At 54.5% G+C, this 27,749-nt stretch overlaps 10 protein-coding genes across 10 annotated transcripts; 5 read left to right on the forward strand and 5 right to left on the reverse strand.

Annotated features, from left to right (window-relative positions):
* Positions 1–301: 301 nt before the first annotated feature.
* On the reverse strand, positions 302–2,356 carry BU26DRAFT_415990 (uncharacterized protein; the record flags this gene model as incomplete). The annotated part of the gene is made up of 1 exon (XM_033823141.1): positions 302–2,356. One exon carries the CDS (start codon positions 2,354–2,356, stop codon positions 302–304), a length of 2,055 nt encoding a protein of 684 aa, XP_033689612.1.
* A 660-nt stretch (positions 2,357–3,016) lies between these two features.
* On the forward strand, positions 3,017–4,927 carry BU26DRAFT_417492 (DNA/RNA polymerase; the record flags this gene model as incomplete). The annotated part of the gene is made up of 1 exon (XM_033823203.1): positions 3,017–4,927. The coding sequence occupies one exon, from the start codon at positions 3,017–3,019 to the stop codon at positions 4,925–4,927; it is 1,911 nt and encodes a 636-aa protein (XP_033689613.1).
* A 1,244-nt stretch (positions 4,928–6,171) lies between these two features.
* On the reverse strand, positions 6,172–9,878 carry BU26DRAFT_417413 (uncharacterized protein; the record flags this gene model as incomplete). The annotated part of the gene is made up of 8 exons (XM_033823199.1): positions 6,172–6,478; positions 6,531–6,843; positions 6,892–7,075; positions 7,130–7,263; positions 7,505–7,595; positions 8,641–9,484; positions 9,541–9,679; positions 9,728–9,878. The coding sequence occupies 8 exons, from the start codon at positions 9,876–9,878 to the stop codon at positions 6,172–6,174; spliced, it is 2,163 nt and encodes a 720-aa protein (XP_033689614.1).
* Positions 9,879–10,099: 221 nt separating this feature from the next.
* BU26DRAFT_474959 (uncharacterized protein) lies at positions 10,100–11,070 on the forward strand (the record flags this gene model as incomplete). The annotated part of the gene is made up of 2 exons (XM_033825516.1): positions 10,100–10,357; positions 10,420–11,070. The coding sequence occupies 2 exons, from the start codon at positions 10,100–10,102 to the stop codon at positions 11,068–11,070; spliced, it is 909 nt and encodes a 302-aa protein (XP_033689615.1).
* A 1,161-nt stretch (positions 11,071–12,231) lies between these two features.
* On the reverse strand, positions 12,232–13,240 carry BU26DRAFT_141888 (uncharacterized protein). The gene has a single exon (XM_033819832.1). It carries the CDS (start codon positions 12,858–12,860, stop codon positions 12,324–12,326), a length of 537 nt encoding a protein of 178 aa, XP_033689616.1. The 5' UTR covers positions 12,861–13,240; the 3' UTR covers positions 12,232–12,323.
* An 872-nt stretch (positions 13,241–14,112) lies between these two features.
* BU26DRAFT_514495 (uncharacterized protein) lies at positions 14,113–14,960 on the forward strand. Its single transcript, XM_033827850.1, has one exon. The coding sequence runs from the start codon at positions 14,491–14,493 to the stop codon at positions 14,812–14,814; it is 324 nt and encodes a 107-aa protein (XP_033689617.1). The 5' UTR covers positions 14,113–14,490; the 3' UTR covers positions 14,815–14,960.
* Positions 14,961–18,585: 3,625 nt separating this feature from the next.
* Positions 18,586–20,284, reverse strand: BU26DRAFT_142313 (oxidoreductase-like protein). Its single transcript, XM_033819834.1, has 2 exons — positions 19,363–20,284; positions 18,586–19,304 (listed from the first exon to the last, which is right to left on the reverse strand). The coding sequence occupies exons 1-2, from the start codon at positions 20,113–20,115 to the stop codon at positions 18,756–18,758; spliced, it is 1,302 nt and encodes a 433-aa protein (XP_033689618.1). The 5' UTR covers positions 20,116–20,284; the 3' UTR covers positions 18,586–18,755.
* Positions 20,285–20,823: 539 nt separating this feature from the next.
* Positions 20,824–21,915, forward strand: BU26DRAFT_142311 (putative fructose-bisphosphate aldolase). The gene has a single exon (XM_033819833.1). The coding sequence runs from the start codon at positions 20,951–20,953 to the stop codon at positions 21,800–21,802; it is 852 nt and encodes a 283-aa protein (XP_033689619.1). The 5' UTR covers positions 20,824–20,950; the 3' UTR covers positions 21,803–21,915.
* A 546-nt stretch (positions 21,916–22,461) lies between these two features.
* BU26DRAFT_500339 (uncharacterized protein) lies at positions 22,462–24,691 on the forward strand (the record flags this gene model as incomplete). The annotated part of the gene is made up of 5 exons (XM_033826490.1): positions 22,462–22,781; positions 22,827–23,191; positions 23,332–23,668; positions 23,717–23,814; positions 23,949–24,691. 5 exons carry the CDS (start codon positions 22,462–22,464, stop codon positions 24,689–24,691), a joined length of 1,863 nt encoding a protein of 620 aa, XP_033689620.1.
* Positions 24,692–24,930: 239 nt separating this feature from the next.
* On the reverse strand, positions 24,931–27,679 carry BU26DRAFT_447518 (kinase-like protein). Its single transcript, XM_033824656.1, has 2 exons — positions 26,634–27,679; positions 24,931–26,584 (listed from the first exon to the last, which is right to left on the reverse strand). The coding sequence occupies exons 1-2, from the start codon at positions 27,474–27,476 to the stop codon at positions 25,121–25,123; spliced, it is 2,307 nt and encodes a 768-aa protein (XP_033689621.1). The 5' UTR covers positions 27,477–27,679; the 3' UTR covers positions 24,931–25,120.
* Between the last annotated feature and the right edge of the window lie 70 nt (positions 27,680–27,749).

A 27,749-nucleotide genomic window follows, 5' to 3' on the forward strand; every position in this document is an offset into this window, starting at 1 on the left:
TGCAAAAATCAACGAACTTCTCCGACATGAAACAATCTGCCGGCGGACGAAATGTGGAAATCATACATTAAAGGAAATGGAGAACGAGAGGACGTGTAGTCCAAGTAGGCACGCCAAAGCTGGCGGGAGACAAAGGAAATATTCGTAGGACGTCGAGATCGCACTCAACGTAAGATTCCGGTTGCGCCGTTATAGGTATACAGCCGTAATGTCCCTTGACGAGCCCCAAAGCCAGGAGAAACGCCAAAGTATGTGTGGTGATATGACAAATGAAAAGATTGATGGAAAATGGTGTCGTGGACTAGTACAGTTCTTGCATGGATTCTCCCGAGTAAGGCAGCCGTGTGGGGGTCTCTCCTAGGGGCGATGCTAGTGGTGATATGAAGCCTTGTAGTCCGGGAAAGATGGCCTTCATCCCGTCGACATCGATGCCGCTATCTCGGTCTGTGCGCTCCGAATCGGATACTGAAGCTTGATCTAGCAGATCCACAGCTTGATGTGGAGGAGTCCAGGGGCTAAGGAGCGTCTTTGACTCCTCGCTCTGCTCCCCTCCAGCTTGCTCCTCTGAGCTCAGGACGCGTCCACCGAGCTGGACGTCGCTGACCCGGACCTGGTAAGAGAGGGCCTTCTGCGCGTCCTTGATGAGCTCTTCGGTCCAGTTCAGGCACCGTTTCAGGCTCTGGTTCATCTTCTGGCTATCGACCAGCAGCTCCCGGTGCTTCGATAGATCGAGCTGCAGGCGTTTCTCATCTCGCAAACGATGTGCGTTGTCTCGGTCTGCTAGGGCGCTGGGACTCATTGCACTTTCGTCGAAGGAAGATTCGCTACTGTCTTCAGGTTCATCTTCTTCCGCTTCGTCCTCCTCTTCCGACATGTCAGAGAGACTGCCGAGCTCGCTAAGTCCTATAGCCGAGAATTCTTCAAGATTTGAGATCGTGTCTGTCGAAAAACGCCCTGCCCGGCTCATGCGGCGGAATCTCCGTAGCTCGGCCTTCTGTTTCCGCACCTCCCGTTCGAGCGATCGATTGATGGCAAGCAGGGAGTTGTTGCTGATTTCAAGATCTAGCACTTTCCGTTCTCTCCGCGCATTTGCTGCAAGCTCGTTCATGTGTTCGAGGGCGCTTTGAGGCTTTGTGGGACTCATAGGATGTGGAGAGGGCAAGCCAGATAGAGCTTCCGTCTGCTCAAGGGGGGCAGAGGCCACACTTTCAGGCAGGGAGCCATTACTGATAACTCTCTTCTCATTATGCAAAGGGCTGGCAGTAATAGCCGGTAGGTCGCGAGTCGGAACCTTTTTCAGCGAATGGGTAGAGTCGATTGAAGACAAACTCGCGCTTTTGCTATGGCCAAGACGGACTGCGGAGGATGCGGCGCTAGATCTTCTCCTAGACCGCTCAACACCAAGATCGGGTGTATGTGGCCCAGAGAGGATCGATAACGCGGAAGGCCGACTGCGGAGATTTGGTCGAAGCACTTGAGATGCTCCCTTTCTGTACGAAAGATGCATGTTCTCCTTTGACGGAGATGGCGGGCGGAGCGAGTGCTGCCCTTGCGGAGCATTGAGGCTTGCCCAAGGCTCCGGTGATGCGGAATTGGGTGGTGGCGTAAGGATCGGCGGGTTGCTTCTCGCTTCTGATAGCGAATCTGCGTGGAAGAATTTGCTCTCCGGTTGAAACCTGCCAACAGACGATAAGGGCGGAGATGGGACATGGTGTGCGCGAGATCTTTCATCTTGCTGCCCGTTCGCGTAGAAAAAGACAGGCGCCTTTTTCTGCGGCGGTGCTTGCTCCTGGGGCCGGGCATCGCTGGCATGGAAGAACATGGGAGAGGCAGCCCGCGCCCCCCCGGCGTCCGGTGCGTGATTATAGATATTCGATAGTGGTGGCCTTGGTGTTGGCGTTGTATTGTAATTATTTCCTCCTACTACGCTCCTTGGCCGGTTGTTCTGGGCACTATTGAGGCCGTTAATCCCAAGCCCGCTATAGCCATGGCCCTGCTCTTGCTGAGGAAAGTCGACAGTAGAAGCCGGCCGTGTGCTGATCGGGGTACCGGAGGGAGTGCCATTCGGCGTAGACTGTGCGCTGCCTACGCCCACGCGGGACTTCCTCGACGACGACCGAGGGGTGACGTTGCTGTTGATGAAGGACTTGACGGGCGTGAGGTCCTCATGCGAAGCATTGCCGAATCGCGGAGTGGCCCCGGCATTGCTCCGAGGCGTGCGGCCGGACTGAACGCTGCTGCCAGAGGCTACCGAGGGGGCCAGGCGTGGGGCGACGGGCGTCTTCGCGGTGCGGGTGGTTGCGAGGGTGGGCTTCAGCGGCCGCGAGGAGTTCGTGTTGGTGCGGTCAGTGGGCATCGTCCAGGTGTGGGCGTGTGGAGTTCGAGGACGGTGCGACGTGTGTGGGAAGCGGACATGGCCGTCCGCGGGGGCAATGGGCGGTTGCTGGGGGAGGCTTCGTGTGTTGTTGCTTGTTGACCTCGGGCGGTGCCGCGGGCGGCGCTGCAAAGGCAAAACACGACTGAGACCTGCGCGTCCTCGGGTCCTGGTCTACGACAGCTTCGGTGCAGCAGTGCAAAGAGTCGGAAGGGCGTCCATGGCCGGGCGGCGACGGGCGATTGAGGGGTTTTCGGCCGGCGACTCCTGTTATTGTGGTCTGAGAGCCTGAGATGGGATCTGGTTGCCGGCTCGTCTTCGCGCCCAGGACCAGATCGCGGCTCTAGCTGGGCGGCCCTAGCCGGAAATGGCCCTAGCGCGTTCGTCGCGTTATTCGTCGCGTTAGCCTTCACGACGCCATCATCTACCAATATCCACCATGTCCCCACAGCCGCCATGAATAGTAGAGTCACGGGCTCTGACAATCCACCGGACCTGCCAGCGCATCCTTTCCATCCGCGAGATGTACCTCTGCAGGCAGCGACGCCCCAGGCCGGCACCACGGAAGCGACCGCCGTGACTGCTGCTGACCCGGACAACACCCATCAAGACGAGTCGAAGCCGTCCGAAACCGCGAGTACGATGCCTGAAGCCCTGCAACGTCGGGAACCCTCAGAGCCTCCCCCGGAGCGGCCACAGCCCTCGCGAACCCCTTCCGACGAGCACGACACCCTCAAGTACCACCTCCTTGGCCCGTCGCTCACGAAAGCCGGCCAAGATGCCGTCAACCAGCAGAAAGTATCCGAGATCATATACAATGCCTCGAAAGGCAGCAAGTTCTTCAATAATGAGGAGGCCAGGGACAAGCAGCTCACGGACAAGATCAACCGCATTCTTGCAAAGAAGCGCCAGCTCGAGAAGCTCGACCTGAGCAAGGAACTGCGAAAGGCGGACGATTACATTGCCGAGCTGGAGATGTCGAGGGACTTGAGCCAGGTGGTTGTGCACATCGATTGCGATGCCTTCTACGCAGCAGTAGAGGAGCTGGACAGGCCGGAATTGAAGGAGGTACCCATGGCAGTGGGGAAGGGCGTGCTCACGACCTGCAACTATCACGCTCGCAAGTTCGGTTGCCGCTCTGGCATGGCCGGCTTTGTGGCAATGAAGCTTTGTCCGCAGCTGATATGCCTTCCACTCAACTTCGCCAAGTACTCCGCCAAAGCAGAGGAGGTCCGCGCTGTCCTTACAGACTACGATCCGCGCTTCGAGAGTGCAAGCTGCGATGAGGCCTACCTCAACCTGACCCAATACTGTCAAGAACACCACATGGACCCAGAGGAAGCAGTCAGTCAGCTGCGTGCTGAGGTGTTTGAGAAGACCAAGATCACCGTTTCAGCCGGAATAGCAGCGAATGCGAAACTGGCCAAGATATGTTCGAATAAGAATAAGCCTAATGGGCAGTTTCGGTTGGCCAGTGATAGGCAGACAATCATGGACTTTATGAAGGCACTACCCACGCGAAAGGTCAACGGCATTGGTCGGGTATTCGAGCGGGAGTTAGACGCTATTGGTGTCAGAACGTGCGGAGATATATATGCGCAGCGTGCGTACTTGGCTCAGCTCTTCGGTCAGAAAGCCTTCCAGTTCCTGATGCAGTGTTATCTCGGTCTAGGTCGGACTAGCATCCAACCGGCCGAAGACTACGAACGCAAGAGTGTTGGAACCGAAACTACATTCCGCGAGATCAACTCCGCGGACGCCCTGCGAGAGAAATTACGCCATATAGCAGAGGAGCTGGAAGGCGACCTGAAACGTACAGAGTTCAAGGGTCGCACGCTATGTCTTAAGATCAAGCTCCACACGTACGAAGTGTATACACGCCAGATGACTCCGCCTTTCGCTGTGCAACGTGCAGATGATCTGTACAAGTACAGCTTACCGATGCTGGAGAAACTCATGAAGGAGATGCCAAACTTGAAGCTGCGATTGATGGGTTTGAGAGTCACACATATTGTAAGCACGAAGAAGCCAGGCATCGACTTCTTTGGTCGCCATCGGACCGCCACGAACACGCCGAATCCCACCGCTGGTACGTCATCCAAAGATGACGAAGGAGGTTGGGAAGTGTGGCCAGAAGCCGAGTTCGAAGAGGCCGCCCGGCAAGAGCGCAACGACGAAATGAACGAGTTGGAGCAATTGTCTCAAGAGTACGAGAAACAGCAAATCAGCGAAGCATCCGAAAGCCCACCGGCAGACCCGGAGCAGGAAGAACAATGGACATGCCCTATCTGTACCCTACCCCAGCCTCCCAACGACAAGACGTTCAACTCGCATATCGACTTCTGCCTTTCGAGGCAAACGATCAAAGAAGCCGTCAAGGAAACTGCGCCGCCAATCGACGGTGCAAACCCGCAGCCAACGTTTACGAAAGCCGCGCCACCAAAGAAGAAAGGCAAACGAGGCCGCCCAAGCAAGGAGGCTGTGACGATGGACGAGAAGACGCGCGAAAAGCGACGAGCCTTCTTTACCATGGCTGCTGGGCCGGGCACTTGATGTGAACGCCCCCTAACCCCCTATCAATGCATCAGCGCAACGACACGTCACGACAAAGAATTGGACAGAAACGCCATGGAAAAACAATTGAAAACATAAAATTGCCAATATTGAATATTCCTGCATCCCTGACACCATCGACGTGGCCCACTTCCCCACCGAAACCTTATTAATTAGTGAGGCCGAACACCACGATCCCACGTGAAAGCGCGTTTCGCTATTGCAAGGGTACCATGTCTCAACGTCATACTCTTTTTTTTTGTGCCCTGTCCAGCTTGCCAGAACAGAGTCGGCCTACCCTGCTCATGCACTCATTGTACCACCCGATGTCGTTTCTTCTGTGAAGCCGTGCGAGTCGACCTTATAAGCACCTCTTTGATGATGAGGCCATATATCGAAGCCCCTAATCGAATCGCCGCCCTTGTCCTTCAGACAAAGCTAGAAGCCGAGCTCCGTGCTTTCTGATCTTGTACTACGTGGAAATACCGCCTGAAAAGCCGCGGAAAGGAACATCTTCATTCCGTTAAATGGACGGCAGCCGGACTTCGAAAGAAGAAAGCTTTAACTCGAATGCATTATGTGCAAGCCAGAAAGCTGGCAACCAAAAGGGCACGGTAGACAAGAGATTGGAAATTGTGGGCAATAGGGGCGTGAGAAAGTGGAAGTGGAGTAGAGGAAAATAGTGGAGGAGCAGCGGGAATTGTTATAACGTTGGGAGATTGATGAGATAGTTGGGAGAGCCTAAGGGAAGGTTGCTCTTCTCGGGTAAGAGGTATTGAGGCGACTTTGTTTTCTGAGATGAGAGAAACTGAGGGAAGTTTGCTCTTTTGGGGTGAGGAGTCATAAGTATCGGATGGAAATGGAGGCATTGGGCGGAGACAACGCCGACAAGTGCGCGCGAATCGCATGAAACCTCTGATCTGCTGGAAGTGTTGAACGGAAGTTCTACCTATCATTCTCGTTAGGCCTATTATATTCCTCCGAAGAAATCCGGATAGTCCTTTTGCACCTACTATCCAGCATCCAATCGTAACGCATCAAAAAAGAAAAACCAGATGTTCGCTTGAGACATCGCCAAAGTAAAGAAACACGCAGAAACCCCGGAGATAGTCCCCTACATAGCCGAACCCACGGTGTGCTGTTCTCTTCGTTCTGCCACTTCATCCAGAGCGCCGTCAGGGGTATACATGTTCGGAGACGGTTCAGAAGATGAGTGCAGAACTACATCTCAAATCAGCTTAGAGTTAAGCAGCAACGGGTCTCTCCTCTTCTCGGCCTCGAGTCTCGGTGGCAACGGTGGAGGGCGCATCTTCCTCCTCTTCCTCTTCCTCGTAGCCGTTACCTTGATGTTCAGAGGCTGGAATCCAGAGGCCAGACTCCCTGTTGTCAAGGGGCTGGTCCTGGTGGGACAAATCGATGCCCTCACCGGAGCGGCGGGCGGCATTCTTGCGGCGTTGCGAGAGCGTGCGGGCGCGAGTGGAAAGCTTGGAGTGGACCGCGGCGTTCTGCTGGACCCAATTTGTGAGGGCATCTTCGCAGTCTTGGATGATTCTACATTAAGTGTCAGTTGCAGTGGCATGACCTGTCATGAAAATGTACGTACGCCTTGCTAGCCTCGTAACCGTCATAAGCGTTTCTTGTCTCTCCAGGAGTCACAGGTGTATCGTCGATGAGCTCAAGGAGATGCTTTCCGAAGCCAGCAATGATAGCTAGTTTCTCGCAATGCTCGCGAAGAGCGTCGAACTGGTATGTGAATGCGGCCTTGAGTTTCTCGCGGGTGATGTTGGAGAGCTGAGCTTCGGCGACAAGGGATTCCGCTTCGGCGCGGACGAGTTCCTGCTCGAGGACGACGATCTTGGGAGAGTTGGGCTCCTTGTACTTCAACTGCGCGATCTGATCGGTGATCTTCTGTTTGCCTTCGGAATTGTAAGCCTTGGTTTCTTATGCGAGTGTGAGTGACTTACGATCGCGACTCGGCTGGACTGAAGCCTCAATATTCCGGATACTCTTGATGGTGACGCGGTACTGATCATAGCGGTCGACAAACTGATCCTCCAGCTCGCCAATCTCGTAAATCAACACTCCAAGCTTGTCGGTCACATCGGAGACGTCGTCATCGCAGGCCTCGCCCCAAATAGAGAGTTGTTGCTGTTGCCGTCAGCGGTCGTCCGATGCTATGTCCTAGTGTCTACGAGGCCTTACAGCTACTTCCATTCGCTCCCTGCTCACGAGCTCCATACTGCGCATGACATTCTTCTCCATCTTGACCAACTGTGAAAGCTTCTTGGCGAGTTCTGGGCCGAAAGCGCCCGCGGATTTGTGACGGAAGGTATGGCCTACGGAAGAACTAAGTCAGCCTTAGTCCTAGGTTATAGAAGCGAGATAAGATTGCGGTTCGCTGCTCAAAACCGTATCCAATATTCGCCAGGCTGTACCCTGTTCGACTCCGACTCTTCGCAGTACACGCATTCTCGAGGAACACCTTCGGTGACCAGAATGATGACAGTACCGAAAGCGCGCGAAACGGTTTCCGCCCTCATAACCCCCTCTGCATGCGCAGGGTATGTGACTACGTACCCAGGTTGGTCTTGCCGAAGAAGCGCCCCCCCTTTGTCGATGACGGCGGAGGCGGCGGGTTCTGGATTTGCGACGCCGTTGGCGCGCGAGACTGCCTCCTGCAGTGATGATATCATTAGCAAAGGTCCTGATATGAGATGGGCGCAGAAGAAGGGGAGAGTAGCAGCGCCTGTCGGCAGTTACGACGTGCGGGTGGCTGCGCGATCTACGATGCACCCTTGACTTACATTGAGTAGGTACGATGCATATTGGCGACTTGATTGGGAGAATGTGGTCAAAGAGAGTTTGCGACCGTTGCGTGGTGGTGTCAAGGGATTTGGGCAGTCGAGGGTGGAGCGACTGGGCGTTTTGTTTGCATCAACGGCAGGGCATGACGTAGGCTGGGGCCGCCAAGCTTCGGGCGATCAACCCCACAGAACGCCGTCAATCGCTCCCGTTTCTGCACAAACCAGGCCCTGAAGGGATTCAGTACCTGCCGCATATACCTAATTGGTTACACTCAGTAAATAAGCTCCCAAAGAAGGGTCACCATCGCTGCGGTGCGCAGGAACTGAAGCGCGCAATGCAGCCCTATCTTCTCTATACACATCCGTCTCATGCCCCTAAGCCCCTTTAGGGAGCCCAAAAGCTTAGCGGATATTTGGCGCCGTGGCTATGTTCGTTCGGCGCCTCTCTGACGTTGTTGTGCGCTTGACTCCTGTAGGGGCCAGAGCTGCTCTCCTCCTGGCAACATTATTGCCTCTGCCAAGGCCCACATCTCGTGCTCCAGGTCGCATCGGAACAGTCGGGGTCTGCTTCACCCTATCATACAGGGAAGGCTCGGATAGAGCAGCCGGAGTAAACTGTCATGGTCTACAGCCTACACCTGGGTATCTAATGCGCGAGTAACATGCCATTCTCGACCACATATCCTACATTGGCAACACCTAGAGCTGGGCAGACGCCCCTCCCGGAAGTTGGCCTGCAAATACGCTGAGAAAGCTTTCAGCCTCCCCGAAGCCGTCGACACGAACACCAGCCCCGCTTCTGATGGCCGAGAATACTAGATCACCTTCCCTCGGCGATCGCCAGTGGTGCACGGCCAGCCCGGCCAAACCTGCGGTGATAGCGGCCCAGGATGCGCAAAGAATGTTGACGAAGACGGCGCTCGGTAAAGACGTTGAAGACTTCCTTGCTACCTCAAGGGAATCCGCCTGTATGGTATTGCGTTGGAAGCCTGGGATATATGAGAGCAGAGGGATATTGCTGACGACATCTCGTGCCAGCTGGGGAGATACCTTCGGGGAAGGCTTACGCCGCCACGGAAGTAGCCATTTTGCGTCGGAAGCACAGCCAGAACTCGCAGACCAAACCTCTGCGGCTTTGGTTTCCTCCGCTCCAAGGAGTTCTTCGCGCAGGCGCTGAATATATCGTGCGATCCGAGGATGCTTCGTCTGAATGGTCTCCTTGAGCCATGCCTGTGGCACAGGCGCGTATAGCATAAGGGCGAGGTAACCGAAAGCAAGGCAATCGAGGCTTGACGGCTGTTCATCTTCTAACAAATAACCTTTCTTCCCTAGAAGATCCGACAAAGGGTCAAGGAGCTCGTTCGACAAAGTATCTAGCTTGAAGCGCGCAGCGTAAATTGGCGCGCTGAGAAGGCCGCCAAGCCCCTTCCCACGCCCCATTTGGAAGACATTGGGCTTGCTATCTGACGGTAGTCCAGCAGCTCTTTTCGCAGCCTCATATTCGGACGATGCGGTACCACTGCCTAGTCCGTGTGCCTCCTGACTGGCTTCATGCACATCCAAGCTGCTTAGGCCCAGATGAGCTGTTCGCGTTCTTGCCAAGTCTCGGCGTCTCGAAGGTATTGTATAGTTTGTGTACCAGGGTAAAATCGCCGTGTATGCGGACGAGGTGGTGGAGTTGTAGTTTTCCGAGGAGATATAGAGGTATAGATCCAGGAGTGGGCTCGCAGTCGATTCGAGAAACGAGATGAATCTGGGTTTTGTGGTTAGGTCAAGTTATGACAAAGGAGGCTAGAGAATGGCGCGTACGCGGTCCGATCCGTTAGTTGCTGATGCGTGAGGTTGTGGTCCAGATCGTGTGCTGCTGAATGGTGGGCGCGCAGGTAGGATGCGATGCTCGAGAATCCTGTGGTTTTCACAGCGCCATCCACAAGAACCGGAAACTCATCTAGTCCACTGTTAGAGGATGTATGCAGGGATATACTTTGTTACGCACCTCGCGGACTGATGGACGTATCGTAGTTAGCGACGAGACTCCACTGGCCCTGTGGAACGACGCGATTGAAGTGTGCTATCGCAGCGATGCACTCTGCATCGATTGAGGGTAGCCCAAAGGCCGGACCCCACACATGGAGCTCAAACACCATGCCTTGTGTCGTCAGGCCGAACAATGTCAATGGCTGGCGAAAAAGACGTCCACCAAGCGTGCCGGATCGCGCTGCAATTCGGCATGATCCATTGTCGACGCTAGTCCCGCCGCCGATATCTTGGCGCTGCGTCACCACGTGACTTCGTTCCGCTACCTCATTAAAGACCGACATCCCCGCTGTAGAGCCGACAACGCGCGGCATCGAGCCTCAACCTGCGGATGGCACCCATCAGACGATATCTGAGAATTACGAAACATTCCGTCCTTGAAGTGCGCATCTATCTGGATCGACCGGGTGACGCAGACACATGGCTTCTTAGACGCGACAATCCTGCGCTTCCACGCGTCATACAGGCTGTGCGACCGCTAGTACTGCCTAAGTTGCGCGAAGAGAACGAACGCGCAAAGGGTAGAGGCGGGTCGAAAGCCAGGAAGAAGGGTGTCAAGGATGTTGTTGTTGAGGGTGAGTTGCACACCGTTCAGTCATTAAATCTGCATTGCTCCGCGCGACCGAATCTTACTCAGACTGCTGATGCGAGGCTATAGATGACTTTGAAGTCTCAATCTTCTTGACGGAGCACTCATCCCGGCACTCCGTCTTAACCAAACAGAAGATCTTCAAAAACCAGCCCCGGATTCAGAGCAACTCCGGCAAGCTGACGGGTTGGCTTACTACTGGAACCCGCGAGCAGCCAATGACCATCAGTGAAGACACAGCAGAACCCATCCTTATCAGAGAAGAGGACGAGGGTGAGGCAATTAACCTCGCCGATATTCCGGAGGCTAGCGGAGATAAAAATCAGGCCAGAAGTTCAGGCCGGGGGAAGCGGAGAAGAGGCGATGCTCGCGAAGATTCCATAAGCGCTGGTAGCGATTCCGATGTTTCGTTTCAGTTTGAAGCTGGCCCATCAAACAAACGGAGTAAGAGGAATGGACACGGCACGGACGCGGGCACAGTGGAAGAAGACGGAGGCGACGGACAGGACGACAAGAAAAAACTGGGATTGAACACTTCCTATGAGGGCTTTTCCATCTACGGCCGCATCCTCTGCTTAGTGGTCAAGCGGAAGGGGCTGAGAACGCAGCCGGGTGGAAGCGGGCCGCCGCTCTCTAGTCAGCAAATGCTCGAGAATTGGGTGTCGACGCAGGCCGCAGCCGAGCAGGTGGATGACGACGAAGATAACGGATAAGCTGCGAACGCTCGATCTCTTGACCCCACCATCTCTACGCCATCATGGTTGAAAGAGGAAATTCGATATCCAAGCGAGGATTGATACGAGCTGCATCATTAAAAATAACTGCAGCAAGCCAGTTCCAGAGCGTCGTCATCCTCGCCCCCCTGTCTTGCTTACTCCCACGTGGACGCACAGTGCATTTCCAATCGATCGGCGACGAACGCGGTCCCCAAGCAGCGCAATGCTTTCTGAGGCTGGTTCATGCGTAGTCTCACTTCCAAAGTTGGAGGAAGAAATTGCGCCTGTATGGTCAGCCATGGAAGGGCGATCGGATGAAGGGAATACAGCTCGTTGAAATTACTCCATTGCCCGGTCTGTTCCGCCTCGCCGCAGTCGGCTGTTGCACTTGCTACCTAGGTAGCGGCGTTATCAGGGCGGAATTGCAAAAGACCCACATGTGTGTCCCGATGCTATCAGACTTCTAGGCAACGCTCTCATCGCTCGCTGCGTCTGCTGTTCGGGAAACGTATCCGCTGCAGTCGGTGGATTCTCTCCGTGACTTTCCAGGAAAGACGCACAAGCCGAATTTGAAAGAGTTCAGAAGTGACGAGGACGATGGTCTGGCGCAACCCCGGCGTGTCCGTACGCAGACCATCTATTGTGGCGTCCGTCTTGTGGGCGACCTCGCTTGGCAACAAGGGCAGCCGCAAGCCACTTCAGGGGCCGGAACGACGTCCTTCAATCAACCTTTCTGCTAGTGTGGTAGGACAGCGCGTACCTTGCATACTGTACGGGTGTACCTGATCTGATGTGGTGGGCTAATTGTCTGAACGGGCTGTTTTAGGTAGTCCATTGTCCTCCAACACCGCCGTCGCTCCTTTATTGATGGTCGAAATAGTGACACCATGGCTGCTCATCGGCAATACCAAGGGGATGGTTTTGACAGCTAAACGAGCAACCACCAAGTAGCGGGACCGGCTTGATTCCGGAGACCGAAGTTCACCGGGAGAGCGAGGTGGGGGGTTCTAGACGCCCACCGTGATGCCATGATCTATTGAGGCCATGCACAGACAAGCCGATTTGGCAGGAGGAGGGTAGCGATACGGTGAGCGTGCTCTTCGTAACAGCACACGCCGTGTGACAATACCAGGCAAGTGGACTGATGAGCTGACTGGGAAAAGATGAAGTTGGCGGGCGTCATCGCCAAGCGTCACTGCGTGCTCTCTCTCCGCATATCCGAGCGGTCGGGACAGCGAAGCACAACTTCATCAGATGAGATGGCGCGTCGCCGACGTCGGGCTTGACGTCGCACAACCGGCATTTCCGACAAAAGCAAAGTCCCCCACACGCCTTATGCGACGCGGCAATCTCTGGTCGATGTGATGCACCGCAAGAATTGCAAAACTGCCGAGGTGGCGATGGAGTTGGGATTGTTTGCCATTAAGCTTTGGGCCCCTGAAAATCAGGCACGCACACTGATTGCATCCCGCCGCAGGATGCTTTACCTCTAACAGCGTGTGGTGATCGCTGTGACAGCGAAAGGGGGCGCAAGCCACAGGCACAAACATAAGGACGAGATGGAGATGTGGCGGCGGGGACGGGGCGAGACATTTACAGTATTGCGCAAACCAACTGCAAAAGCAAGCGTGGTGCCGAAGTTTCAACGACGGATCCATGCGCCTTCCACGTGGTCCAGCTGCGACAAGCGGTGGGCGCCATCGCGGCCCCAGCGTCGCCGCCCTCGGAGTTCCTTGATGGCGGGATACGCCTCTGGCCGCACTCTGCGTGCTCTCTCCAAGGCTCATCCGGAATCGCCGGCTCCCATGGAGAATTCAGCATCCGCTGACTTCGCAGGGCTTGCAGACGGGGTGGTCACTGGTGAGGGTTGCAAGGAAACAAGGCTCGTGCATGCCTGGTCATCAATTGGGTCATGGCAAACAGGGATTGGAATACGAATTGCACCAATGAGGCAATCTCGACGACAAAAATAATCATGACCAGGTCTTGCTGCTCCCGGCGTGTTTTTCAGCCCGGCCGCGCAGGCATCCTCCTCGCCTGCGCATTCCAGGATCTGGCAGCTGGTGAACCAAGATGCTGATGAGCAGCCGTTCAAAACTCACCGCTGACGGACAGCGGCAGCTACTGTGGTACCTCTGGTCGTTCAAGCCATAGCTCCAGGGGCAGAGAATTGCTGGTTGAAATTTGATAGAAGGCTGCTAGAAGCGCGGCAGAACCTTGGAAGGCGCCGCGCTCGCCCGATCATCAAGCTACGAAGTGGAGCCTGTCCTGTGCCACGGCCGGCGGCTGCAAATTGGGCGACGAAATGGCTGTCGCAGTCAGACACGGGACTGACATCCCTGCCCGTGCCTGATTTTACACTCACACATCCACGGGCGCTGAAGTGTTTCGGCGGCCCAGCCTTGCGGCACCGTAGGGAAAGGAGAGCGCTAGGTTGATTCAGTTCCCGCTGTGCCAGCGACAAAGACTACGAACTCCCGACTAAAATAACAAGCATCAAAAGCGATATGGCGACCGGGGGCGCTGCTGAGATCAGTGATGTAATTATTAGGCACGCACCGTCGGCTGTGGCATTACCGGTACAAAGCGAGGCTGCCGCTGCGCCCGCGATGCCTTGTACGGAGACGGCCCAGCAACGCTGCAACCGCATTGGATCACCGAGATCTTCAGACAAGTCACGAGGGGTGAAACAGAGCAGGCCCCCTGTTTCTTGCCATCTGCGCTGAAATTTGACCGGGATGAGGGCGTATGCGTCAGGGCGCAGGCCCACTTTTTGACCACCACGTCCAAGCTCACCTCTCCTTTTTTTCTCGAACAGCCCCAGCGGCGCCAGCGCCGCATCAGCTCACCGCTGACCATGGCATGCGCCTAGCATCATTACTATTCTGACCGACATTTTGGGTGCTTGCAATCTCAGCCTTCAAACATAAATTCGCCCATCCCCCGCTGCCCACTTGTTTCATCACACAGCCAGTCACCACCCGCCTACATCTCCATCAGAGACATATATACCTCCGTCGACGACACCTCTTGCCTCAAGCTTGGTCTTCCATATACCCGTCGCTCAACGCCAACTACCCAACGCCACCACCGCCAACCACACAACTTCAATGGCTATCCTCTGCAACGAGCTCAACATGTCCTCCCAGAACCTTCCTCCGTGTCCAGGGCCGCCACCCACTCGTCCACTCCCGCCGATTCCGTCGAAATAGACACGGCTAACGCCACTTCTCTCTCTTCTCACGCTTGTCCTTTCGAGACCGCACTTGGCTTTGGCGCATTCTTCGACATCGATATCCAGCTCTACTCAGCACTATTATCCGAATTACTACCTCCGCCCTAATACTCGCATACCTCGAATTCTCATACGCACCCCGCCCTGGTGCGCCGCCATCGTGTGGCATCCACACTTGCACCATGGATTGGACGCCTCTGCTGCAGCGGACCCCGGTCCGCCATGCGCCGCCAAGTTGCCGGATAAAGCGACCGAGAACAAACCATCGGATGCGGTTCACAAGTCGATTTCTTATCCTGCTGCGCCTTGCGCCAGTCTCGTCCGCTGGAGGCTCATCCCATCGACTGTTCGGCGCAATGCCCAACCGGGCCTTGCAAGGCAAGCTCATCCTGGGCTCCCCCACTGCGTCCCGGTGCATCCGCTACGGCCGCCTCTTCTCTGACTCACCGCGCGCTGGCCGGGTGGATGGAGTCAGCATTCCCTCTTTAGTTTGTTGCCTTTGTTAGCACAGCTGTTGTAATACTGAGCGATTTTGTTCCTTGCTTTTCAGTAGACTGCATCAGCTGGTGTGGAACATGGGCATGATTGTACTCTTAGAATTGGGACATCAGTGGGAGTTTCTGAATGGAGGCTTCAATGCCATGGATTAACGGGATACCCATCATATCGGCTAGCATTAATTATTTGATCGAAGATCGCAAACCCCCATGCCTGCTATATCCGTAACCTGATCCAAGTGGTGACATCAGCACACCGACATTACAATTTGTATTTCTGTACCGTGGGCACGCATACCCACGGTACGCAGCAGCATGCCGGGTGGCGGAGCGGGGCCTGATTGCTCCATTTGCCCTATCGCCAGGGCCAACCTCCCACGGCGCACGGCAGCAGGCATCATGCAGTACTACAGTAATACGGCATAGTGTTGCGTGATCTACCCCTCACATCGACTTCTAACATCCCACCTGTTCGTCCTCCCCTTGTCCCTTCCATGCGTATGCCATTCTTAGCTCAGTGAGCATAATTACTATCCACGATCTCATGACTGCTCGCGCATCCGTCAGGACCGAGTTTGGACCACGCAATACGCTGTGACGTGTTCCTGATCCCTACTCTCTCGATAGCTCGTTGACCGCTCGAAAGCCACGCAACAGCACCACACGCGTGACTCGCTCCTCAGGTATCCTTGACATGGAGCGTCTGAGACGGCCCCGTAAACCCCACAAACCCATGCCGCGGGAGCAGCGTCACGTCAGCATCCCACGACGCTCAAAAGTGACGTTTCGAGTTCAGAGCCATTGTCAACCAACGAAGGGGCTACACCCGCCGCTACTCGCGTCAAGGCAACAATGGCCGAGCAGAAGAAACTTGCTCACCATTGCACCGGCGCCAATTAATCACGATCCATAGCGTACTGAGGGCTATGGTGCCATGCCTGGCTGTTGGAGCAAGCCACCTGGCTCATTTGCTCAAAAGAGGCATTGGGGAGCCCCGCTCGAACGGTCAGCTCGTGCTGTCTGCCCCTCAACACCAACACCCTCCACTCAGGCCCCGGCCATGATTCATCACCGATCAGGAGCGGTATGCCTTGCCGGTTCGTGCAACCATAAGATAAAACATAATACGCCCCGCTGCAGGCACCGTTCAGTCAGCAGTTTAAATCGCATGCCATATGCCCTAGGGAGGCGTATGCCGCGCTAAATCTCACCTCAGGCAACGCCCTCCACCGACGTTCATTGGCTCGTATTTTATACCGACGTGCCTGGTGCCTCCTCACGCTCGTTATCGCAGAAATCCAAACTCGGATGCCATTTGCGGGCTACGATCCACATCGTGAGGAGGTATGGCACAGCTGCTACCCCTCACAAAGCCTCCCGACCTAAGGCAGTGGGCGGGGAACGACCTGGGCCCGTCACGGGACCCTCACCTATGATCGCCTGCACGGCATGCTGTCCACATTGCTTTTGGCCCCGCATTTTGCTTTGCTGGCAAGCGCAACATCATACATTTCATCAAAGCTGCGATCGTTGCTTCTCTGATGGATTCCGTAAGGCTTGATCCCATGACCCCTCAACACGAACACGGACGTCTTATTGCAGAGGCTTACATTATGATAAAGGACCATTTATCGGCTTATTCCAAAAAGAGCACTGCCGGACATGAAAGATCCACGACAGAAACCGTCAATCGCGGTATCAATGATCCTCGTCCAACACTCACGAGAACGATATGCCGACTGCCTGCGCGGCTCACCAAACAATAGCCGGATTGCGGTCTGCAAGCCTCCTGTACGGCCAATGTCTGGAAATCTGCACTGATCCTTCGATGCAGCCAAGCACGTCAGTCACATGCACAAACGCCTCTCGCGCTTCGCCTGCACGAGCATCCTGCGTGGCTCTCATCCCTGCCCGCAGATCCCCTCATGGGCGACTGTTCATCTCATCTCATCTCGCAGCTCGACGGGTCCGCAAGTCACGAGGATTTGCTGTGGGGACGACTCCTCGGCTTTAAGGCACTCGTCTCAGTAATGCCGTCCCCGTGTCAAGCGGAGCCGTTGACCGCCGTTGACGAGCTATTACTAGGGCGGTTGGCTAGACACTAGACACTGAAGCTATCCTAACCGATAAGCAGTGAGTCAGAGCTCTCTCTCTGAAACGGATGATATACTGAGACGAAAGCTTGTTGTTGCAAGGTCACCGTTACAAAAGAGCCAGGTTGTCGGGTGCGCCATCTCGCAGCCGATCCCCATCAAGGAACGTCATGCCGGCAGCAGTTCAGCGTATCTCAACCCAAAAAGCCAAGCCCGACAGCCGACGAGGTTGCCGTCACTAAGAGGCACGCACCTGCGATGCCAGAAAATCTTCGTCGCAATTTTCCAGCCGACGGGTGGCGAGTTCGCGAGCCTAAACCCACGATACCTTCATCTCCTGAAGATCCTCGCAAACACTCCCTCGTACTGTGAAAATCGCGTTACTCTAGCCATTCTGGGAAACCTCGGTATATACCTCACCGTCCGCCAGAGGGTTCTACGTCCGATATTCGGTGATATCGACCAGGTGAGACTGCTTCCGCCAACCTATCCCTTTCTTCCACCGGCTCAATTACCTGTTTCTTTCCTTGTCTTCCACACGACTTTTGGACATATTCCCTGGGCATTTTCCCACTTTGTTTCTTATCCAGGGTGTCTTCTTGTCATAATGGCGGTGTTGGGCGCTTAGAGCGACTGCCTACACCCAATTGCTTCTCGTGCATTCGCATCCAGCGTCACAATCACACCGCGCCTGTCACGTCACAAGTCTCCGCTCCGCCAGACCGCGGAGCATGTGACAACAATGCAAATGTCTAGGTATCGATTGGGACGCTCTTCTGAAACACGCTCAGGAGCATCACTTACAATGCCGCGCTTTGCCGGACCGTCAGACCACTAGCTCAGAGAGTGTGGTATCAGAGTACAGTGTCAGACGCGCGAGTCGATGTCCATTTCTCCCGTACCTGCGGCAGCGCGGCTCGCTTATTTTCGCTTGTTACAGGTGTCCGGAAGAGGTATCATGCATCGCCATCGCCATCACCGACCCGACTTTCTTCAGCCTGGCAACCCGCAGTACGTTCTAGACTAATAGCACGTCTCCCACAGCCGCAGAACGTGGCAGCTCCTATGGCTACCTACGGCCATCAGTAATCAACCACTTCTCACCGATCATGCTATCTAGACTCGTCAGTTGAAGGTGGCTGCACCTCAGGCGACGGCGGCGCAACTGCACGACTCAGCAAGGTGTTCCATACGGCCGAGTGGATAGAAGGACGTCGCATCGCTGTCGCAGTTCACCAACGGCGAGCATTGCAACCTGTGGCGGGGAATGACAGTGTCGTGAGAAAAGCAATTATAACGCCTTCATCAGCCTACTATCACGCAGCGCCTTGGACCGGTGAAGGTTGGGCATCACGTATGGAATTCGGGCACAAGGAGTTTGAAAAGCAGACTATTCGCATTGCCATGCGCTTGATTCGTGTGTCATCATCCGACAATGTGCGCACGCTGCATCGTCTTTACCGATCGTTGGATGGCGCCTATCTATGGCCAAGAAGTGTAGTTAGTCTAGACGCCTGAAGTTCGACAGTGAGATTTTAGAATGCCGTGGGTCGAAGCTTTACGCCCAACTTTAGATTCGAGACTGGCTCTTTTCGCTTACCGTAGCGGTGGGGCTTGCACAAGTTCCCAAACACGTCCAGCACCGTAGAGGCTAAACGCACGACTCCATTCACGTGGCGCAGGTCTAGAGACGCCTCCTCAAAGCCCGGATTTCGTACTGATTCTAGCGTGATAGATTCTCCTTGATAGGTTATCCAGTCTTCAATAGACTTTGGTGCGGCATGCTCAACCTCAATCATAGTCCATCATGGCTTTTCATTCCATCTGACGCTCCTCTATCTCATGTCCAACCTTCCCTCAAACCGTGTATAGCGTCAATAGAGTCGCTAAGTCCAGGTTCTTTCCTGACTGCAGCATCAAGTTCAATGCGCCACTCCCTAGATACAGCGGACATTTTATGTTTTGCGCCTCCTCAACAGCCTTTTTCAATCCTTCCAGATAGCTTCCTAGCACCTCAGCATTCTCTGCCCTCTCTCCTTCCAGTATCGGAATCATCTTGGCGCCGAACTCTTTGAACATCGCGCTGCCGCCTGCTGCGTCGACGGCCAGTTCATAGAGCTGCGGTAGTGGAAGGCCGACGTGCTTGGCGAAGGCGATGCTTTCGGCTGCGGCGCAGAGGTGGATGCCGATGAGGAGGTTGGTGACGAGCTCTAGCTTTGCTTTCTTGTCTTCGTCTGAGAATTCAGTCTGGATGTTCGAGACAGGTTCGGAACTCCATAGGCGTACGAGACCGGCGTCGTCGTTCGGTCCATATCCTTTATCTACGCTCGAGAGGTAGACTTGCTCTGCGATACTGCAGAGCGGTGCCGGGAAGTTCAAGAGACGTGCCATGGATGTTATTATGCCCTTTCATCGTGGTTAGCACTGTTATGCTCCGGCGGATGCCATGTCTGGGAATACGTACCGTGTCCTTCAGGATAATCGTCACCGCACTCGCGCCCGGGAAATAATCCTCCTTCAATGTCCTCACACTCCGATTCTCAAACATCCAGCTCCACGCTCTACCTCCCACCACCGCTTCCCTAACATCCTTCCCGTTCAGCCCCAGCCTTGCCGCGAATCCGAAAGCTTCGCTGACGGCTAGGATCTGGATCGCGGCGAGTACTTGGTGCACCATTTTCATGTTGCTTCCGGCACCGATGCCGCCTTCCACGATGAAGAGCTTGGACGGCGCAGATAGCTCTTCGAGCAGCCATTTGCCCTTTTCAATAGCGGAGGGCGAGGCGCCGGTCATGATAGAGAGCGTGCCGTCTGCGGCGCGGATCGCACCCCCGGAAACGGGCGCGTCGATGAAATACACATCATCCCTTCCAATCTCTTTCAACTCCTTCTCCACGCTCGTCGCGTACGCGCTCGGCACCGTGCTGCACAGCAGCAAGGTCGCTCCTTTCGGCAATCCCTTCTCGATGCCATCTTCCCCGAATATCGCGGCCTGCGCTTGCTGTGCGGTCGCGACCATGCAGACATAGAAATGCTTGTCTTTTGCAGATTCTGAGAGCGATGTGGAGGGGATGCCGCCGGCGGCTTTGAACTTGTCTAGAGTGGGCGCGTAGACGTCGAAGCCGGTTACGGAGTAGCCTTGCTTGACGAGGTGGGTGGCCATGCCGAAGCCCATGGCTCCGAGGCCGCAGAAGCCGATCGCTGGTTTGGAGGACATTTTGGGGGATGGAAGGGTGGGACGGGATGTGTTCGAAATAACTACTTCCAAGCTCTCTCGCTATGAGGGGGCTTTTTTCCAATCTCTAAGAGGCTGATGTGACTACGCTCGATGACGAGTATGGCTTTCGGTTTGTTCTCGAGGGGGAGACCGAGGATCCTTCGGTTTCGTCGCTTCTTCTAGAAGATTTGGTCGAATGGATTGCGGCCTTATTTGAAGGGCAAAGCAATGAGCGAGCAATGACACACGCTACGCGGAAAATGACAGAGCAAAAGCAGCTGGCAAAACGTTCGAAAAATAGGGCGTTCGGCGGTTCCTCCGAGTCTTCAAAACGTCGTAATGTGGCATTCGGCGATTCCTCCGAGCCTTCGAAACGTCGTCGTCTGGAGGATCCATATAAGGTCGAGCGCTCAAGGACCCGTCCTGCCCATCCCACGGCCTGACCCACAGCCACCTCCTCCGATGCTCAACTCGTCCCATTGTTGCGGTCCGAGCCTCGAAAATGCCTCTTCCAAATGTCCGCGTCGGCAAAACTCAAACCATATTCTTCAATCAGAGCGGCTGTTGTACCCCGCACTATGACGGAAGTGGATGGCGGGGTCCCATTCTCCGGCAAATGTTCCACGAAACATCATCGTGAACCGTTCATCGGCAATTGACCGGTGGGATTGCTTCATGTAGGAAGCCGAATTGGAAGCCGGATCAGGGTTGTTGGAGATTTGAGTGCATATTCAGCATACAGGTGCTGAACATGTCCTAACAACTCCTCTTCTTCCGCCTCGCTCGTCGCTCTTCCTTCCTTTACCCCTGATTGCCCTCTTTTCACACCGTCACTATGGAGTCAAATCGAGCGATACCGATCCTGAACAAAGCTCAGTTAGAGAACTATGGCATTCCTGCCATGTGCTGTTATAACACGGAGGGCATTCTGGCCACCGTCCGCGCCGCCGAGTCGAAGAAATCGCCCGCGATGATCCTGCTCTTTCCTTGGGCAATCCACTACGCAAACTCCTGTCTCGTCCACCTCGCCGCCGAAGCAGCTCGCAATGCATCCGTCCCCGTAACAGTCCACCTCGATCACGCCCAACAACCGGCGATCGTGAAGCGCGCCGCTGATATGGGAGGATTTGACTCCATCATGATCGACATGAGCCACTATGATAAGGAGGAGAATCTCAGGCTGACAGCTGAGCTGACCAAATACTGCCACGAGCGAGGCATCGCGTGCGAGGCGGAACCGGGTCGGATAGAGGGAGGAGAGGACGGCGTAGGGGATACGGCAGATCTGGAGGGCTTTTTGACAACGCCCGAGGAGGCACAGGAGTTCGTGGACTGCGGCATCGACTGGCTAGCCCCAGCGTTTGGCAACGTACACGGAAACTACGGTCCTAGAGGCATTCAGCTCGAGTACGACCGACTGCAATCGATCAAGGACGCGGTCGCGGATAAGGTGCGCTTGGTGCTCCATGGCGCAGACCCGTTCACGAAGGAAATCTTCCAGAAGTGTATCGGCCACGGCGTGAGCAAGATCAACATCAACAAGGTGCTCAACAATCCGTGTCAGAAGGTCTGGGCGGACCACGCTGGTACGAAGCCGTTTACATATGTAATTGAGGAGGCTACGAATGAGATGCAGAAGGCGGTGGAGATGTGCTGCGACATGTTGGGCTCGACGGGAAAGGCCTGAGGTGTAGAAAGGAACTTTGAAGCGCATCTATGTCGAAATGCGGTCAGGAGTGCTGCGTTTTGGTGACACGTGATTACGCGACATGACCGAAATCGCCCCAGAATAAGAACGCCGCACCCGCATGCCCTCACTCACTTTCGCAGCCTCCCATGGCTCCATCAATCAACTCGACCCCCACCCAATGTGATCCTCACGTTGCCATCGTATAGACCATCTGAAACGCAGTCGGAGCAGCTTTTGTTTCAGCGAATCCTTCGCGCGAGAAGGGGCTGTGTGTGCTCTTCAAACGTTCCGTCGTCCTTAATCATGAAGTTCGCATAATTTATATACAAGAGAATGGGAAGAGAGAAGCTGCTGACGGCTTGCGAAACGAAGGGCGAACGACATCCACCATGAGTACAGCGTCCTCTCTTTTGTCATGACCGCCAGTTATTAATTAACCTGCGTCAGGCTTGCGAACTTCTCCCAGCGCCTCTAAACTCACGAACCTCGAAGACGAGCCTCTGTCCAAAAGCTATCGCGACGAAGACACAGCCTACGATCCCGGAAAGGCCTCCCTCTGGTGCAAGGCAACATGGCGGGCGCGCTTCTCGGGCTGGCGCGGTGGAGTGGTGGTAGCCATTGCGATCGCAACCCTTGTCCTACTGCTCAATATCATAATGGCGATAGTGGCTGCGGTTGGTTGGATGCCGGCAGACGGAATCGCGACGGCATATACCGGCGACTGCGCTGTAGCTGCTCGATGGACAACCGCTATACATCTGCTTATCAACTTGCTGAGCAGCTTGCTGCTGGGCGCCAGCAATTATTGTATGCAGCGGCTAGTTGCACCCACAAGGAAGGAGATTGATAGCGCGCACGCTCAGAAGAAATGGTTGGACATCGGCGTGCCGAGTGTCAGAAACTTGACCTTAATCAGCAAAGCGAGAATGGCACTTTGGGTACTCCTGGTTTTGAGCAGCGTGCCTTTGCACTTTCTGTAAGCAGCTTGATGACCCGCGCTAGCGTGAGCTGACGCGAAGAGCTACAACTCGGTCGTGTTCGAAACATTAGCAGCCAACGACGTCGACTTCCTCGTGGTGGCACCCGAATTCTTTACAGTCAAGCATAGTTGGAGCCCCTTGATGTTTAATTCGACAGGCGACAACTATATTACTAGACTGCAGGAGACTGTCCTAGATGACAAGTACCTTGATCGGTCAGTTTTCGAAAACATCACGGGAGCTGAATGTCTCCAACGCTATAGCGCATCCTTTATTACTGGCGGAGGGACGGTCTTCGCCGTTCCGGTCCCTGACTTTCTAGCGATGAGAGGCATGAATGCTTCGGATTCACTGTCGTGGGCCACCTCGGGTAGTGGGGAGATTGTGTCGGAGGTTGACTACTCGTGTAAGACTTTCCCTCTCCAGGTACCTCCGAGGTAGAAGGGCTCGAGGGCTTCGGGTGGCTCTATTCAGGCTTGGCCATTTCTGCGAGGAATCCCCGGGTCGCCGTCTCATTGCATGACACACTTGGCTGACCCCTTGTAGACTGTTTGAGCCAAATTGTGCCGTCCAAATGTCAGGTGCAATTCAGTTTGACAATCCTCTACGTCGTTATCGCGAGCAACATCCTCAAAATCCTGGTTATGATTCTCATACTATGGCGCCTCAACCAGGAGACCGTCGTCACAGTTGGAGACGCCATCAAATCCTTCCTTCAGCTACCTGATACCACCACCGAGGACTGCTGTCTCATGTCACGCCGGAACGTCGACAGAGTGTGGAAAGTGCCTGCAGTCCGTTCGAGCCAGCGCTTCCAACCCAAGCACAGGGAGTCATGGTTTGGAGCATGTAGCACAAGGAGGTGGATTGTTTCTCTGTTTTCGTAAGCTTACAAACGTACATATTGATCGCTATCGACTGACCCTGTAAGGTATGCCGTCGTGATCACCCTCGCTGGCTGGCTGTACAGTTTAGCGGCGATTCAAGGCGAGGAGTACGGGCGAAACGGATTCGGCAGGGTCAATGTCAGTAAGTACAGTTCCGTACCCTAGGCAACCCAGCCTTTCCTTCATTCATATCTTCCATTCTAGCCAATTGTTCCAGCAACAGAGCTTGAATCCCTTCAGCATGAGCTATTCCCATTCAAACTAACACTCCGCTAGACTATCTCATCGATGTTTTCCTCCCAGGCGGTCAGACATCCATCATTCCCTACGTCCTGTTGGCCAATTTGCCGCAGGCCGTGATTTCCTTCCTCTATCTTACCTACAACGGCCTCTTCACGTGCATGCTCGCCAATCGCGAGTGGTCGCAATATTCCGTCAAGCGAGCAACACTCCGTGTGACGCTCCCTTCCGGAACTCAACGCTCGACGTATTTCTTGCAGCTCCCCTATAGCTTCAGCGTCCCGCTTCTCCTCGCAAGCGTCCTCCTCCACTGGTTCGTCTCGCAGTCTATCTTCCTAGCCCGTGTCGCCGTGTACAAGGACGGCACGCTGGTCACTATGGCAGATCGCTTGGGTATGTACAAGCATCTTTCTAAATCCGGAAACGGCGTCTTCTCTGGAGTGGGATACTCAAACACCGCCCTTGTGGCGAGTATCGTGTGGGGCTCCGTTCTTGTCGCGACCTGCCTGCTCGTTGCTGGAATCTGTACATACCCCAAGGGGCTGCCGATTGGCGGGACGAATAGTGCGGTAATCAGCGCGGCGTGCCATGTGAAGTATGAGGATGAAGCAGTGGAAAAGGGGGGTGAAGACATCGCAAAACGACCGTTGAAATGGGGCGTTACGATTGCGGGTGGGAGGGAGCAGATCGGACATTGCTGCTTCAGCAGTGATGAGGTGGAGGACCCGAAAGTTGGGTTCCTTTACGCTGGTGCCCGGGTGAGGGCGAAAGATGCGTGACAGCTCACCAAAAACAACCAACATGCTCCTTCAAGGCATTCTGATTGGATCTTTCTATTTACCATGCCGGAATTGTGATATTCATCTGAATTTCCTATTGATTATGGGTGTTATTCCCTTTCACTTTATACAGCTTGCTCCAAAGCCGACCTCCTCGGTCTTTTCTCCACGAACAACAAGTTAGTGAGAAGTCTATCTCTGCTATGTCCTTATAGGTTACTTTATTTATTTTTTGCTATCGAATAGTTATAGTGTACAAAGGGAAGACGGCAACGGATTCTCCGCCCAGAGTTAAGAGTGGACTTCAAAGACATGAATGCACGAAGATCGGATAACAATATGTACGAGAGCTAACGAAGCCGCCGCATGACTTGGGCCCAATTATCTAATACGACGGTTAATTTAATATCAACTAGTTCATATCATCAGCTATTGAGGATAATAATTTCCTTCTCTACGCATTTCATGTAGCAGGCGTGCTGCAAGATAGCTCTCAGTCCAACCATTCTCTGCATTTTCTCCATAGCGCGCCATGCCCTGGCCAGTGCCAGGCAGAGAAGCATCCCGCTCCAAACTGTTTTGCGCATCATGCTCGACAAAATTCCCCATCCCAGAGGATATGGAGGGCACGGCCACTCTACTATAGCCAGTGTTATCCGTGCCTTGTCTATCGTTTACTGAGCCTTGGGCATTGGCGTCTGGCGCAAAAGCATCCCACCCCACACTGTTGTTCTGCTCGCCATATCCTGCATGATTTGGATCATTTTGCAAAACTTGAGCAAAGCTGGGTTCTTTGTATTGCAGGGGGCTCCGTGAACTTGCTGCGGCAGAGCGTTTTGTGCGTCTTGCAGATGAAGATGATGTCGCAGAGCGCTGAGTTGATCTCTTTCGCTGATCTATAATGGTCGGCGCAGCGGAACGGAGCCGGGCCTCTGATCTGATGGAAACTTGGCCGCTAGCGTCTCGGGTGGAGGCCAATGAATCTTCACTGTCTTCGAAAGCAAGCGCCCTAGAATGACGCGGGACCTTTGACCTGATGTATTTCTGGATCTCAGAGTCCCTGATGGAGCGCAAGGAATCTTCCTGTCGTACATCGCCTTCGAAGGCACGCGCACTGGAATGACGCGGGACCTGCGATCTGATGTACCCTAGAATTTCGGAGTCTCGAAAATGGTGATCATCCTGCCGGAAGGTTGGGGAGACTGCGTCAGTGGGGTCAAGGACCCGGGACTCGGACTCTCCGATCTGATGCTGCTGTCCCCCGTAAGGGATTGGCGTCGCAACCCGGCTTGGGGCTTCTAGTTCCAATGCTCCTTGTAGGCACTCTTCAGCTGAAAGCCGCCACTTCGGATCCATGACCAGCATAGCCGATAAAATATCAAGCAAGCTGTCTGGATCCCAATCGTTTACTGCGTCGACAATCTTTTGGCACCAACGCAATCCCCACTCCGTATCGACACGTGGAAGACCGTAGCCGTACCGGAAGGCAACAACGCCAAGAGACCAAATATCAACGGCACTTGTATATCTGAGGCCTGGCGAAGAGCGTTGGTAGTATTGAGCGATCTCAGGAGCAACGTAGATGACCGTGCCACAAGCGGTTTCCAAATAGGCACCTGCTTTTGCCAGACCGAAGTCTGACAGTTTGATATGGAGTGGACTGCGGGATGAGACGAGAATATTCTCCGGTTTAATATCTCGATGTACGACAGGTGGCGTTTGTTTATGAAGATACGATAAAGCCGAGGCGGCTTGTTGAAGGATAGTCAAGACTTCTTCCTCGGAGATGTTTCGCTGGCGATGCTGATCCTCAAGGTTTCCGAGCGGAAGATACTCCAGCACTAGCCGAGGAGGCGGCCCGTCTATGTCAAAATGAAATACAAGAATGTGCTCCTTGTAACACGATCAGTAAAAGTGTCTCCCGAACCATATTTATACTTACATGCGAGATTTGACGCATGACAGTGACCTCCTTTTTCCAGTCGCTAACTTCGGGGTCAAGAATCTTCTTGGAAGCATACTCTAATCCGGTGCTGACATCCCAGACGCGGCTTACAACCGAGAACGCACCTTTGCCGAGCCTCTCTTGCTTGAGAAGGATGCGTTCTTGGTTGGGGGTGTCTCTTCCACTGGGAGCTGCTGTTGAAAGTGCGCTCTCGATGCCTAAAGAACCGAAAGGCAGCTCGTCATTCGTGCCGACCTCCCTAAGGAACCGGTCGACATTGTCGAAGAACAGATCTGGGTATAGATGATGCTTGGAGACAACGACCTGGAATTGGAGTTGCGGCTGGATTTCAATGACGATTGTCTTGGTTTCATCTGGGACCTTGTGGCCACCGATGATCCATTTGAAGTTGCTGCGCTTCTGTCCGCCCTCCTTGTCGTATGTGACGATGGTCCCGCGAGTTGAAATGTCTCGCACGAACAGCCGGTGCTGCTCATCGAAGGCGATATAGAAGTGTTGGCTGCTGATGAGGGGCTGGCCATTGTTCTTGTGATGAATTTGTGGAAGGACGACGTCGCAGCTACTTCGGCTAGTTCCAAAGACAATGCCGAGGCGGCCTTTGAACCCGTGGCTGAACCTCAACTCGAGTCCAGGATAAACATCTTGGGGCGGGACTTGCTCGTAGTCGTCGTCTGGTGGAGCTGTTGTCTCCCTGCTTTGTGGCTCCGGCGCCTGTCGCTTCTGTTCAACGTGCCGTGGGCGGTTCTGCGGGTCGTCGATCGCCTCATATGCCCCTCGGCTCTCGTCAAATGGATACAAGCAAGCGATCAGGTCTTCCATTGTTGCTGCGAGGTTTCTTGTTAACGACAGAGGAAGTTTGAGCAAGCAAGGCTGGGAGCGGAGGGTTCGCCTTGACTTTTAGAAGGGGCTGGATGTCGTGCGAAGGTCCAGCGAGAAGCAGGATGGCCATCGAGGAAACCATCATGTCCAATCGATTTGCAGACCTGTTGTGCCTCGTTCCAGGCAACTCAAAGGTGTGCGGGATCAACTGGCCATCGCGGCGACACGTTCACCTAGGCAGCAAAGCGGGGTGTCGCAGGCTGCACGTGATAT

The sequence above is a fragment of the Trematosphaeria pertusa genome (assembly GCF_010094035.1).
Source record: "Trematosphaeria pertusa strain CBS 122368 unplaced genomic scaffold BU26scaffold_2, whole genome shotgun sequence".
Classification (NCBI taxonomy): Eukaryota; Fungi; Ascomycota; class Dothideomycetes; order Pleosporales; family Trematosphaeriaceae; genus Trematosphaeria; species Trematosphaeria pertusa.

Bases quoted from the DNA above. Each gene is read 5' to 3' on its own strand.
- BU26DRAFT_142311 (XM_033819833.1), top strand. From the start codon at position 20,951: ATGGAGTCAAATCGAGCGATACCGATCCTGAACAAAGCTCAGTTAGAG.
- BU26DRAFT_142313 (XM_033819834.1), bottom strand. From the start codon at position 20,115: ATGTCCTCCAAACCAGCGATCGGCTTCTGCGGCCTCGGAGCCATGGGC. The intron at 19,305-19,362 runs GTACGTATTCCC...CCACGATGAAAG, and splicing joins CGATTATCCTGAAGGACACG to GGCATAATAACATCCATGGC.
- BU26DRAFT_514495 (XM_033827850.1), top strand. From the start codon at position 14,491: ATGGATTGGACGCCTCTGCTGCAGCGGACCCCGGTCCGCCATGCGCCG.
- BU26DRAFT_447518 (XM_033824656.1), bottom strand. From the start codon at position 27,476: ATGGAAGACCTGATCGCTTGCTTGTATCCATTTGACGAGAGCCGAGGG. The intron at 26,585-26,633 runs GTAAGTATAAAT...TCGTGTTACAAG, and splicing joins TCATGCGTCAAATCTCGCAT to GAGCACATTCTTGTATTTCA.
- BU26DRAFT_141888 (XM_033819832.1), bottom strand. From the start codon at position 12,860: ATGAGCCTTGGAGAGAGCACGCAGAGTGCGGCCAGAGGCGTATCCCGC.